The sequence below is a fragment of the Perca flavescens genome, chromosome 17, assembly GCF_004354835.1.
Source record: "Perca flavescens isolate YP-PL-M2 chromosome 17, PFLA_1.0, whole genome shotgun sequence".
In the NCBI taxonomy this organism is placed as follows: domain Eukaryota; kingdom Metazoa; phylum Chordata; class Actinopteri; order Perciformes; family Percidae; genus Perca; species Perca flavescens.
The window spans coordinates 25,967,231-25,981,000 of NC_041347.1; the positions used below are offsets into that span (position 1 = coordinate 25,967,231).

At 39.9% G+C, this 13,770-nt stretch overlaps 1 protein-coding gene across 1 annotated transcript in view; it reads right to left on the minus strand.

Moving 5' to 3' along the window:
* kcnq5a (potassium voltage-gated channel, KQT-like subfamily, member 5a) overlaps nt 1-13,770 on the minus strand; it is a 109,210-nt gene that overhangs the window by 21,093 nt on the left and 74,347 nt on the right. Inside the window, exons 3-9 of the mRNA XM_028602874.1 lie at nt 11,885-12,011; nt 10,938-11,113; nt 9,421-9,546; nt 7,601-7,711; nt 7,347-7,442; nt 1,719-1,813; nt 777-803 (exon numbers count right to left, since the gene is read on the minus strand). Coding sequence (XP_028458675.1) covers nt 777-803; nt 1,719-1,813; nt 7,347-7,442; nt 7,601-7,711; nt 9,421-9,546; nt 10,938-11,113; nt 11,885-12,011 — 758 coding nt within the window. The remainder of the gene's footprint in view (nt 1-776; nt 804-1,718; nt 1,814-7,346; nt 7,443-7,600; nt 7,712-9,420; nt 9,547-10,937; nt 11,114-11,884; nt 12,012-13,770) is intronic.

Consider the following 13,770-nt stretch of genomic DNA (forward strand, 5'->3'; position numbering starts at 1 on the left):
ACACACACACACACGTGTACACACACACACACACACACACACACACACACTCTCAACAAAACCAAAGAAGTCCATCACCCTTCCCTGCCTGAGAGTCAAGTGCAGAGAAGGAGGAGAGACAAAAACAGAGATGGAGACGTAAAGAAAAAGTTGGAAAAGTGAGGTAAGAATATAAAAGAAAGAAAGGAGAAGAAAGCTGGAAAAGGCAGCACATTGTACCTTCGAAAAAGGTAATTGATAAGTAGCTCTTGTAGTACTTTAATTGCTGTATAGCTTCGGTCTACCTGTGTATGATGTAAAAACACATCTGTCTCTATCACTGCATCTCTTCCTGCATCTCTTTCTCAAATCAACACAAACCAATAACTACTTCAGCAGAGCACATGAGATAATGTAGAGAATGTGTTACTCTAATGGTAAATAAATGTTGATCTGACACCTCTGGTTTCCATTTATCAGAACACATCAACCTTGTTATTGTGTAACTCTCCTCTGCACATTCTAATTATCCCTTGTATGTTGTATTTCATAGCACTGCAGTGTACCTTCTCTCACTTTTAATGTTTCCAACTTTTTATTTCCTCCTCCTATTCTGGAGGACAACATCATCATCACTTTGCTAGGTCATACTGGTTAAAAAAAAAATAGTTTAACATCAATATAAGTCAAAACAATGCCCAGCTTAGTATTTGTTCTATAGGGTGAATCATTTAATTATAATTGCATCATATGTTGAGTGTATGTGTTTTTGGAGGAATAAACTGAGCCATACAAACCTGCAAGTAGTCTCTCCTTGCTCTTTCCTTCAAGGGTTAGCGGGATAAAGAGGAGGAGACAAAGGGAGAGACATTAGTATTCCAGCAGATTAAAAAATAGCATTACACAGATGTTTTCACTGATGGATATATGACGCATGAAGCCAAAAGGAAAGAAAATCAAAGATACTTGGATTCAATGGGGTTAATTATTTACAATCACGTGCAAGCTATGGCCATGCACACTTAGGCTAAGCGTTAGCTGAAAGACAGACAAGGAAATCAAAAAGGTAAGGATCTATGTCTGGTGTTTATATATGTTTGCTTGTGAAGGCAGGAATGGCAATCTGTTTAAAATGTAATGTAGACAACACAAATGTTAGTAAACAACTGAACTCATAAATTCCTAAACTGAGTTTTGTAAAGAAACCCCAAAAATTGTGTCACGGACCAAACACAGATTTTTATTTAACTTGACCAAAGCTGAATCACTTTATGCCAGTGGTATATTAACAAAATAATGGAAGTTGTCCACTTTCTTTTATTAATGTTTATTTTTCCTGCACATCTCTGGTTGTAAGAACCTGGCATGTTAGCGTTTTCAACAATAAACATTTATATCAATCTCCAAATTAATTAGGATTTTGTACTATTATTAACAGAATACCTCAGTGACTTCCAATGAGCCATTCAGATGTTAATGCATTCAGCTGTCTGAATGTGAAAAGGGTGTTAAAGATCATGCACGGTAGGCAAACCATTCATGTTTTGAAGAAAAAAAAAGGTTAATATAGGTATGTTTATGAAAGAATGATTGCAATGCTGCATAACAGTGAGTCATACGGTGGAAAAAGAGTTGAAGCTACACTGATGGCAAGGAGCAGATGGAGATGATAGAGAAGAGATGAGGAGAATGGCTGAGCAGCAGCGGCCATGTTTGTAAGTCTGTGAGTTGTTACCTACTTGGCAGGGCTGCAGGTATGCAACGCCTTCAAATGAGGCTTCCAGGTAGCAATGGAAACCGAGTTCTCATCAGCAGCATAACTACGCCAGACACACTACGTGCAGAGTCGACAGGATAAATAAAATAATGATAAATGAAACAATTAAGTGAGGGAGGAAAATGGGGGCGGGGGAGGGAATGTATAAGTTGGGTAGGAAGTGAGAAAAGGAAGGTGAGGAGGGAAGAAAAAGAAAAAAAGCCGATTAGTTTTTGGGTAGTGTTGATGCATTGGGGCTGGGGGTTGTCGGAGGGAGCTCAGGAGGGGGGAGGGGGGGTGAAGGTGGTGGTGGGGATACATGCCTGAGGGGGGGGAGGGCGCTTTGGTAGAGGTGCCAGGTGGCTCTGAGGTAGGGACGAGCACCGTCGGTGGAGTACAGACGCCAAGCCGCCTGGGTGGGGGGGGAGCAGAGATGGACAGAACACACACATTCAGATGTACACACCGACAGGGACACACAAACATGACACAGAAGGGCAACAGCACAAACACAGTGAGGAAAAAGAGACTGAGAAATATGTGAACAACATGTAACATACACAGGGCGTTTTAGGGGATGTAACCATCTGGCAACCAATTTGGAGGTCCTCAGTATTGCCATGAAGAATGAAAACGACTTATTTTGACTTTAAGTTTAAAAGGTTGTTGTGCTATTTGGACTACATTAACATTTACATCCATCTTAGGCAACATTTTAAAAGCCAGCCAGAACCTGTCACCTGGGGTGCCAGTAGCTCAGTCTATAAGGAGTTGGGTTGAGAACCGGAACCGGAGGGTCAGTGGTTCAAGTCCCCATACGGAGCAAAGTATGGTGGTGGACTGGTAGCTGGAGAGGTGCCAGTTCACCTCCTGGGCACTGCCAAGGTGCTCTTGAGAAAGGCACCGAACCCACAACTGCTCGAGGCGCCTGTCCATTGACAGTTGCAGCCCCCTCTCTCTGACATCTCTCCATTAGTGCATGTATAGGTATTAAGCATACGTGTGTAATTCAGGCCTGTGTTTAAAGTGTATTCTAACAACAGAGTGAAAACATTGTAATTTCCCTTGTGGGATAATAAATTATTATTAAATGTTTAATGACTATTGGCATGTTAAATGATGGCTGTGATGGATGGGTTGGATTTAGAAAATGTCTAAGTTTAACTGAGGGCAAGATGCTACTGTTATGTTTTGAGGTCTTGGTTTTGGCTAATGAAAACGGCTGGATTTTGTCAAAAAATGGACAAACACAGTCCTGTGTATTGGTTGTTCGCATATATGGAATTGTTTGTTGGTGAGTACGATCCACATGTACAGTCCCTGTGGTCATAGATTTTGGCCTGCATGGGACATGGACCCTCACATGTAGAACATAAAACATGGGCTCAACAGCGACTTTTATTGGGAAACAAATGTACCTGATTCAGCAGCAATGGCCTACACTGCAGATTGTTTCCTTTTTATTTTAAATCATTATTAACTTGCAGCCAACTGAACCTCATCGATGGCGCCAGGTGCCGTTACAAGATTTGTGATATGACTGGAAAGCCTTTATATAAACACTTTACACAGACAGGGTGGGACATTAACACCAGTCACTTGCCAAATGCTGGTCAATTTTGGCTGTTATGCTAGTCTAGAGACTACTTTAAAGTCATTTGGAGATTCAATCTTGTTCTAAAAATACAGTAGCAAAATATTGTTGCAGCAGGTGAAATTTCAAATCGACCAGCTGCTGAGGCTTGAAGACAGTGATAATATCCTGCACCGCATACAGACAGAGACACACACAACACACAGTGGTTTAAAGCAGGGAGAGCTGTGGGAGATGGGGGAGTGAAGTGACAGACATAATGCCAGCCACATATTTAACACATCAAAGCAGCTTCCAAGTTTCCATTCACCTGTTGAGGAAAATGTTATGAGTTTGGCGGGACAACAGACAGCACCCAGGTGCTTGATACAAAGCCCAAAAGACAGAAACAAGATCAACACACGCAGGATTAATTGCTCCCTTAGTTGGTTATTTAGGATCAATTGGCCTCCAACTGGTCTTTGTCAAGCATAGCAACTGATAAGCATTTCTAAAAACTTCTCACCGATTTCATACTGAGATCTGGGAATGAGGCGACACATGGTGAGGCAACCAGACAGGTTGGAACAAATCTCTGTATCATCTAAAACACTTATTTGGAAGTGAAACAAAAGTGAATGCACCCCTACTGTCCTCATAAATATAATTAATAATTAATATTAGAGGTCGACCGATAGTGGATTTTACCGATACCGATAGCTAGGTTGGGCCGTATTTGCCGATAACCGATTAATTGACCGATAGTATTTAGAATTGATACTGGATGTTGACAAAATACATACATTTTTTCAAAAAAAGTCCAGACGCTTTTGCCAATAATCAAAATAATAATGTCATATTTATTGATATTACACCCACAGCAATGCTACACAAGCATGTGTGTTGTCTAAAACAGTTCTCCTACATATTTGGAGTCATCCAGTGCAAAAATAAACATAATGAGCATTATAATTCATATAAGGACAAACTATTTACATTTCTTCAAAAAAGGCCCAAATGTATGCCAAATCTCAAAACATGGTCCTACCATGGATGTATTAAGAGAACGGGTCCTACTCAGATTCTAGTCAGAATGTGAGTCTGAAACCGCTCCGTTGGGCTGTGATTATGGGGCGTGTTCCAACAGAACCAGGAAAAAAAATGCCTCTGCATTCATTGGATAGACCAACAACCAATCAGAGCAACGGAACTCAACACTGTGTATCGTCTCCATAGCAACCACTCTTTGCACAATGCATTCATTCTAACTTCCGACTTTTAGACTTTTTTGAAGCTGGATATATCATTTGTTGCGTGTAAATATAAATGTGGATAACGTTAGTGATAGTGACAGGCTCGCTACAGTCGCATTTCTAGAGATGAATCAGCGAAAACACGTTTTATATCTCTGATTCACGGCTTTGTTCTAGCGCCGGCGCTCGCTCTCTTCAGTCTCTCTCTATGTCTCTCCACCATATAACGCTCCCTCACTTCAGTCTCTCTCTATGTCTCTCCACCATATAACGCTCTCTCTCTCCAGTTTCTCTCTATGTCTCTCCACCATATAACGCTCTCTCTCTCCAGTCTCTCTCTATCTCGACGCTAGTACCGTGCTTTCGGGCAGTTGTTGAGGCTCCTCCGCTGAGGATTTTAAAATGAATGCGCTGTCGATTCTACACATCTCAATTCTCCAGCGGCAGCCACTAGACGGATCGTGGGTCGGACTTTCGTTCATTTTTGTCAGTGTTTTAACCGCTTGAGGTTAGTTAGCCTACTGCTAATGTTTAGCGTCATCTCAGCCTCTAAAGCAAACAAACAAACATACTGTTGTGCTGTTCTTTCTCTACTAATGCAGCATCTATTCAACAAATGAATAACTTTATAATGATATAACAAACCTTTTTGCTGTCGATGCGCGCATCCGATGTCAGCCTTCTCCGCACAGCATGTGTTCTCCGTGCAGCGCGCAGTAACACATGTCGAAAATAAACAACACGAGGCATCAGTGATAGTTTTTATTTCGCCTCTAGAGGCCGCTATTGTAATGCATGATGCCAGCAGACCCTTCTCAGCGCTCGTGTACTGTGTAATGAATGACAGCAAGCGCTTCTCAGCCGCTCCAGCAACGGACGCAACCAGAAAAAACTATCGGCGTGGATTTTTGCCGATAACGATAGTTCCACCAATCAACTATCGGTGCGGATTAATCGGCAAAACCGATGAATCAGTCGACCTCTAATTAATATAGTGCATCCATGTGTCGATCACTAAGGTAAGTATTGTAGGTCTGAGAAATTGTGGCTTAATGAGGTTTAATGATGAATATACTTTGTGATGATTCTCTTAAACAGACGATGTACAATTTTCAAATGAAGGTACACACCCATGCAATTTCCATTTACTGTAATATCCCGTGATTAACAATATACAATCAGTAAAGTTTATGGTTTCCATTATTTACACCCTGTAGTGGCATTTTCATTGGTGCAGTTCAAGTGATGTATTTACATGATCATATGATAATTCTATGCTTTGATGTACAAGTTGATTGCCTGATTGCTCCATTAAATAATTGACAGAATGAATTATGGGATATTGATGAAAGAAAAATGTAGCATTTGTAGGTGTTGCCTTGTCAGCCTGCTGTGACATATTCAGTTTAGAAACCCCTTCATTAGGACATGGATGTAATCTTTTACATCAAACATTTTGGGTAACAATAGACCTTTTTAGCAGATGACATTTTGACTTGTCATAGTAGGAAAGGAACAGGTGTTACTAATAACATTAATGATCACTCCGTTCTATTCAAGTGTTCCAGTGAGATTGACAGTGAGCCAGCATGCGCAATACCAAGACGCTTTTCCTACTGTGAGAAGTCAAAATGTCTTCTGTGAAAAAGGGATATTTAGAGTTTCAGGGTTATTTCCACTTCCAAATATGAAGTTTTGGTAGACATTAAGGAAGAAGCCAAGGTACTCATCTTTTACGAAAAAAATAAATAAAATTCCTTTAATGCATCTGGCACATTATAAATAGAATAAGATAAAAAAACTTCATCAGGAAGTTACAGGCACAGGAGTGGGGTGAAAAAATTGAAAGCACCAGGTGCGAGCGCACCAACAGGTGCAGCCGTTCAGCAATCGAGGTCAACCCCTCTACATCAGTGTTCACTAAGTCCATCACAAAAAATCCATGTTGTCAGCAGGGTGCATCATCCCCAAATGCCATTAGGGTCATTTGGTTTGGACAAAAAATAATACCATAGTGGGCACTTTACTAGATGAAAAGTTCAATTTAAAAAGTAGGTCAAGGTAGTTCATACAGTAAGACACACAGACACTGTCAAATATACACATTCAGACAAACACAGAGAAACACACACACACACACACACACACACACACACACACACACACACACACACACACACACACACACACACACACACACACACCACATCAGGTATTTATTGTTCATTAAAAATTAATACAGCTGGTCTTGTCTATTACAATGAGTGATGACTTGGAGGAGAGTCTGTCCAGGGACTGATTGCCATGGAAACGGCTCATAAATCCCAGCAGTGTGTGTTGCTGTTGGACCTGAGAGACGACATCGTGCCTTACACAACGTTCAGTCATAATCAGCCTCACACCTTGACAGCCCAGAGATGGGCAACACACACACACACACACACACACACACACACACACACAACACACACACAAGTACACTCTTAATAAAACAACCTCACTCTAATAGGACTTACAACACACTCATCATCAAAGTGCAACGAGTGGACGCGAGCATGCACGCACGGGTGCACGCATCACACACACACACACACACACACACACACACATACACACACATGCTGTTATTCTGACACAGAGACACACAGTGAAAGGCTAAGAGATGGTTAAAACAGACGCACACACAGTGTGAAAATTTGCATTGTATTCACACTGGTCCTCAGCTGCTGCAACAAAGTTCCGTAGAGGTGAAGTGTGTTTGTTGTCTGCATGTGTGTGTGTCTACCTGAATGAGGCTGGCAGCTGGGTTCCTCCTCTTTTCAAAGTGCTTCTGTCGATGCTGCTCCTGCACTTTCAGGGCAAAACCTGACCCGAGGATGCCCTACGCGCAGAAACACACAGAGTTCTAAACTTGCACAAACATCCCCAAAGATAAACCAAGGTCCCTACTCCTGTTAGCATTAACTTTCTGGAGCTGTGACGGAATACATGTATTCATTAATTCATTCGTTATTCTGTGTTGTAATGTGATTGACTCACAGCTGGAAGAGCGAAGAAGGAGATCCCCAGCAGAGCAAAACCAGCTGATAATAACCGTCCGGTCCATGTCTGTGGGGTCTTGTCACCGTAGCCAATGGTTGTAAGGGTGATCTGAAGGGTGAGAGGTCAACAGTCAGGTGTGACAATGAAGCAGGGCTTTTTTCTGTAATCTGTCTTTCGCTCTCTCATCAATTATTTCCCATACAGTACAATAGACACTTAATATTTTATTATATAGTGAGCGGTGAACTGTGATTTCCGACACTTCAAAATCATCATCATTTTGCGTCATCCCTGACAGCTGCAGTGGCACAACTGTAATTTTTGCGTCAATGAAATACAGCGCATTGCATTCAGACACTCAAATGAAATGGTGGACATTAAATATAGTGCACTATATAGTAAACAGGGAGTGACAAAATAGGTGCACCTTTGTCTCCTAATTTGAAATTCATACAAATCTTCAAAGGTTTTAGTGAGCAAATGTCACACACTCAAAATGGTTTCTTGCAGCTGTCCATGGCCATACTACATTTAGCAAATTTACGTTTTTGCTTGACTTTAGTGTTCAGGAGGAAAAAATGCAAAGTAATAACAGAGTGGAGAGAGCTCATATTACAATGCGTACTAAAAACATGCAATTTAGCCACAATGCATCATCTGATAAGTTTGTTTGTTACTTCCCAAGTTGACACTAGTGAAACAAAAAAAACGGATAACAAGCTTGGTGATCTTGTGAGTGCCATGCTTGTGATGAATCAGTCAGCTTTCACCATTGCTGCTGGATTTCATGATTTTTCAAACCAATGTCTCAAAAGCATTTAGAGACTTTTGGAAATCATGAATAGAACACCAACATGTGTTGAATGGTGCGCTGTGTGTCATGCAAAAAAAATAAATAAATGCACCAATGTAAAGGACTAGTTTTAAATGGATGATGCCCAGTGGTGGATGTTGATATTAAAAGTTGATGTGGCTAAACTTCACTATTTCACCCTAATGATATAACAGTGTTTAGGATCTACCAGAAAGAAAGATACCCCTGGAGCAGAGAACACAGTGTGTCTGAGTGTCAGTCCCACAAGCCTAATGAGTCAGTCTCACCTGGCAGCAGGAGAAAATTGAATTTATTGATTGGGCCATTTTTTGTTAGTGTGTTTTTTTTCACGGCATAATGGGTTTCAGATGAAGAAGGAAACAGTGCATTACAGCCAGCCAAGTGTAACTCTAAAGGCCTTGTATTGCAGGTGTCATTAAGGTCAAACAGAAACTGTTAATGGAAATATATCACAGTTGTCAGATAGAAATACCCTAACTCCAATTGTGTTGCGTACTTTGATTTTGCCTGGGATTAAAGGGAGTGATTGTACTGTGTTGGATGGGAAAACGTATTCAAAACATATTTGATGATTTCAACACTATGCGACAGTCAATTTAACGACTTGTAGTTGTTAAAGCCCTATAAAACCCCAGACCTTGCGTGATACAGTACAACACACATAATGCTAGGAAATGAGCATGAACGATGATACATCTTTCACCAAATAACAACCTAAAAGTTGATTGAAGTCGAAAATAATGTTTAGAGCTATACTGCATACAATTGTTGTTGACATAAAATCATATAAATTAATAAACCTTAGTCACACAGTTTGATTTTGAAAACACCTTCAGAACAGTTACCACCAGCACAGTAGGATTTTACTCAAAGGGCGTTTAAAAGGCCTAAACATGTGTGTGTATGTAGTGTGTATGTGTGTGTAGGCCTAAAGGTGTTAAGTATACTCAAGTGTATCTGTGTGCAATATGTATTTGCTCACCGTGCCCCACCACAGAGCGTCGGCGTAGGTGGCGAACTCCTGGTTGAGTTCTTTCTCCACCAGATAAACCAAGAAGGAGGAGAAGATTAGCACCAGAAACCCAATGTACCAGGCAGTCACCAGCTCCTACAAGACACACACACAAAATCATTATATTTACTAAATGTAGAGCTTCATTAGGCACTTCACAACGTTTGAAAGATAAATCTAATGTATTGGATACATTGACCCTGAAAATAATTGACCCCTTAAGAGGGAAAAAGTCTTCTTTTTATCTGAGGAATTAGTTTTTTTCACCATGCAGCACTAGGCACTGAAAAACACAGATTTTTCCTCTCAGTTGTCATATAATACATACTAATTATTTACTTACTAACTGTATTGACAGTAAGGAAGAAAAACACATAAATTATATGCTGTGACGTACATGTGAAAAATAGTCTGCTGTTCCTCGTTTGGTTGATCCTAAAATTCTGTTTAGGATAAAGTATGCAGTACAAAATCATGAAACCACACAAACGATATAATATACCAGTAGCACGTGCAACAGGCACATGTGTAGAGCAAATAATGCCTGCATATATAGAACAAACAAAAGAGCATATGATGTACTTGTAGCAATGGGGACTTAAAATAAACATGCCAAATGACAGACGTGAATTATGGTATGGTTAAATTATACTTATTTTAAAATATAGCACTTGCTAAGTGACAGTATTAATGAATAATAAACCAATGTTTTACCTTCAAGTGAATATACCGTCATTCAATACTGCACATATTTTTAGTTATTTAAGCCTACTAAAACTTGCTCACCATATTCTTTCTTCATCTTAATATGTTTCTGCTACTATTACTGATATTATGGATTGTGTTGTCATATAATATATTTAAATGTAATTATTATATTCATCGTATACATTTATTTGGAACAGGCTCAAGTGTTTACACTGTTGATGTCTATATATGATAAACAACAGCATTACTCCATTCTTACTTCTAATTCTCTTTTTCTTTGCTCTATCCATCTCCTGCTCTATCCTTCTCCTGTTTGGTGCTGTAACAACTCATTTTTTTACAGTCCAGCTGATGTTGCTGTACCTCATCCTTACAGTTACTGTACCTTATAGTGACTAAACTTACTCCTAATTCATTAAATTGGGTGTCTTAAACACAGAGTCTACGTTTGTCTCTTTTTTTTGAAAAGTGCTACATTACCTAAATAAAGTTCAATGATATTATTAGTAATACATTTGTGTGTGCAATAGTAGTCTGGAATACACAGCAGAAGAACTGGGTAGTCAGCATGAGAAGTAATAGCCACCATGACTGAACCGACAAAAAAACGCTACCAAGGTAATCCAGACGAACCAAAGCAAATCAAAGGAAAAAGTAAAAAACAAAACAAAAAAAAAACAATACACACTGCTTGATTGACAGGTGATGACAGATTAGGTAAATATCAGATCCATATAAATCATAGTTCAGAAGAGAAGAAACAGTTCAAATTGTCCTACCTTACTATGTGCATAAACTACAGATCCCAGCAGCTTCCAGGTCCCTCCCCTGCGGTCCATGCGCACCATGCGCAGGATCTGCAGGAAACGAAGGCTACGCAGCGCAGAGGTAGCAAAAATGTTACCCTGGCTACCGGCTGAAACCACGGCAACAGAGGCGATGAGTACGATGATGTCTTGGGAGTAAAAGAGAAAATTAAAGGTCACAATATTAGTAACAGGAACTGTGGTTGACTCACCTACTTTTTAGATCCATTCACCGGCCCATCCATTACCTTTAAAACAACTATTGATTCACTGCAGGCTGTTTGCTCCCTTTTCTGTCTCTATTTGTCTTCTTCTGTCATTCTGTCCACAACCCTAACATTGCCCACTTTTTCTTCTCTTATATTTCCCAGAAGACTGTCTCCCTCAATGCTGGAGCAACCTAAAAAGGATCAAGAACCTCTGTCCTCTAAATGGAATGTTTTCACACTATTTCCGACCGCACACTGGCAAATAACATCATTACCTGAGGATGATCTCTAAAAATGACTGTAGGACAACCGTTGAGCTGGTTTCATTGTACTGAACAATATTGTGAATATCACAAAAGAAATACATGCTTCTTGTGTAGTTTTCTAAATTGTTGATCTAAACTTGAAGTGTTTTTGCGTAAAGAGTGACATGATATCACCAGGGAATAATTAAGCTTAAGATCAGAAGAATGAACAAATACAATGTATGTGTTGAAACAACAACATGACTTTCATTTTGACATTCCCCATTTTATTAATTTAGTTTTTTGCCCAGATAGCCATCGAGAGAGACCTTTGTATTACAATATATATCTTAAAAGATTGTTTGAAGATACCAAGCTTCACAAGTTTTGTCTGACAATGTAAAACAAACACACACAGGCACACACAGGCACACACACACACACACACACACACACACATACTTACCTATAACACAGAACGGCTTCCTGGCGAATCGGAGGCGTCCTTGCCAGCCTCGGTAGCGGCAGCAGCAGCCAGCACTCCATATCCTGATGATGTACTCCAGACCAAACACTACAATCATCACAAACTCCTGCAGGACACACACACACACACACACACACACACACACACACACACACACACACACAAAACCCACAAATATAACCTTTAAATGCTACAGGCAATAAAGACAGGCCTAGCAAAGGGTCAAGGAAGTTATACTTTGTGGCTGAGCTTATTCTAGCTGTGCTCTAACTACTGAAACTCGGTCCGTAGGGACTCGGCTTGGGAACCGGAGGGCCGCTGGTACTACTCCCAGTCACTCTCTCCAATTAGTGCATGTATAAGGTCCTGTTTGTGCATGTGTGTGTTTGTGTATTTCAGGCCTGTGTGTAATATGTAACAACAGAGTGTAAAATGTAATTTCCCCTTTTCCCCTTTTCTTCTTAACTATTCCAAAGGTACACGTGAAAAAGATTACTTGTACAATGAGTACATGAGTGAGTTTTTTTTATGGTAAACATGTTGACTGTCCTGGCAGAAAAAGCACAGGTGTAATTAATAACATTAATAATGGCTGTATTCCACTGAGGTGTGCCAATTCCAGGGCCCTCTCATTACGCATGCTGGCTCGCTAGCTCGACTTACTGCGACACTTCAGTGGAACAGGGCCATCGTTACTGTTATTAGTTACACCTGTGCTTTTCCTGCTATGACACTTAAAGACGTGTTCTGTGAGAAAGGCTAACCTATGCTAACCTAGTTATATTAATCACGATAAGGGGCAAATTAATGTCCTTTAAAGGAATAGTTTGACATTTTGGGAAATACGCTTAATTACTTTCTTGTCGAGAGTTGAACGAGAAGGTTGATAACACTCTCATGTCTGTCTGTTGATTATGATGTTTATGATTAGGTTTATTGAAATTGTTAAGAAGATAACCCCTTGAGATGAAGCATCTCATTTTCGAGGGGGTCCTCGAGACATAAGACAAGGACAATACAGCACATGTACATTCACACTCGCTAGAGCTCCCCTCATCCCGTCTCGCCCACTCCCACCCGCCCCACCGACTCCTTATTGAAAACAAATTCATGTATAATACATATTGCAGTATTACGAGGCATGACAACATTTAGCCCGAACATACACATATGCATATATATATATATATATATATATACACATACATACATACATAATATTCATACACACACCTGCACCCATACTCGCATGTATACACATAAATAAAAAGGACAAAAAGTATCCCAAATATTTGGATATATATAAAAGAAAAGTCCATTTATATTTGAGGAAACTATTAACAGCAACAGTTTGCATACACGTAAGTAAAGACCGATGTTTTGAAGGAGTGCAAAGGTTAGCTTGGACTGCAAGCAGGAGGAAACTGCTACTGGCTCTGCACAAAGGTAGAATAAATCTGACCTAGCTACCAGCACTTCTAAAGCTCACAAATGAACATGTTAAATGTAGTTTGTTTAATACTTATAAAAACCTGGCAACCACACTGTGACAACAAGATGGAAAGTCACTGAGCTTGGCCAAGAAATGAATAGTTCCTATGAATTCTGTGGATAATCCACAATAACTGAAAAGAGACATTGCTGTTGGATTTTTAAAATGCAATTTTTCATTGCTTTGAGCACTATAAACAAAATAATATTCCTCCTTTTTTAGTAGGGTGTAAGCAGAAATTAAGAGACAGATATTTCATAACCTGGACAAATTAAAACAAAACTGTCTGCAAGGCTACTACTAGAGGTGAGGATGTTTTATGTAACTGGCCCTATGATGTCTCTGCTGTTCTCTGTACGTACACATGCTTGTT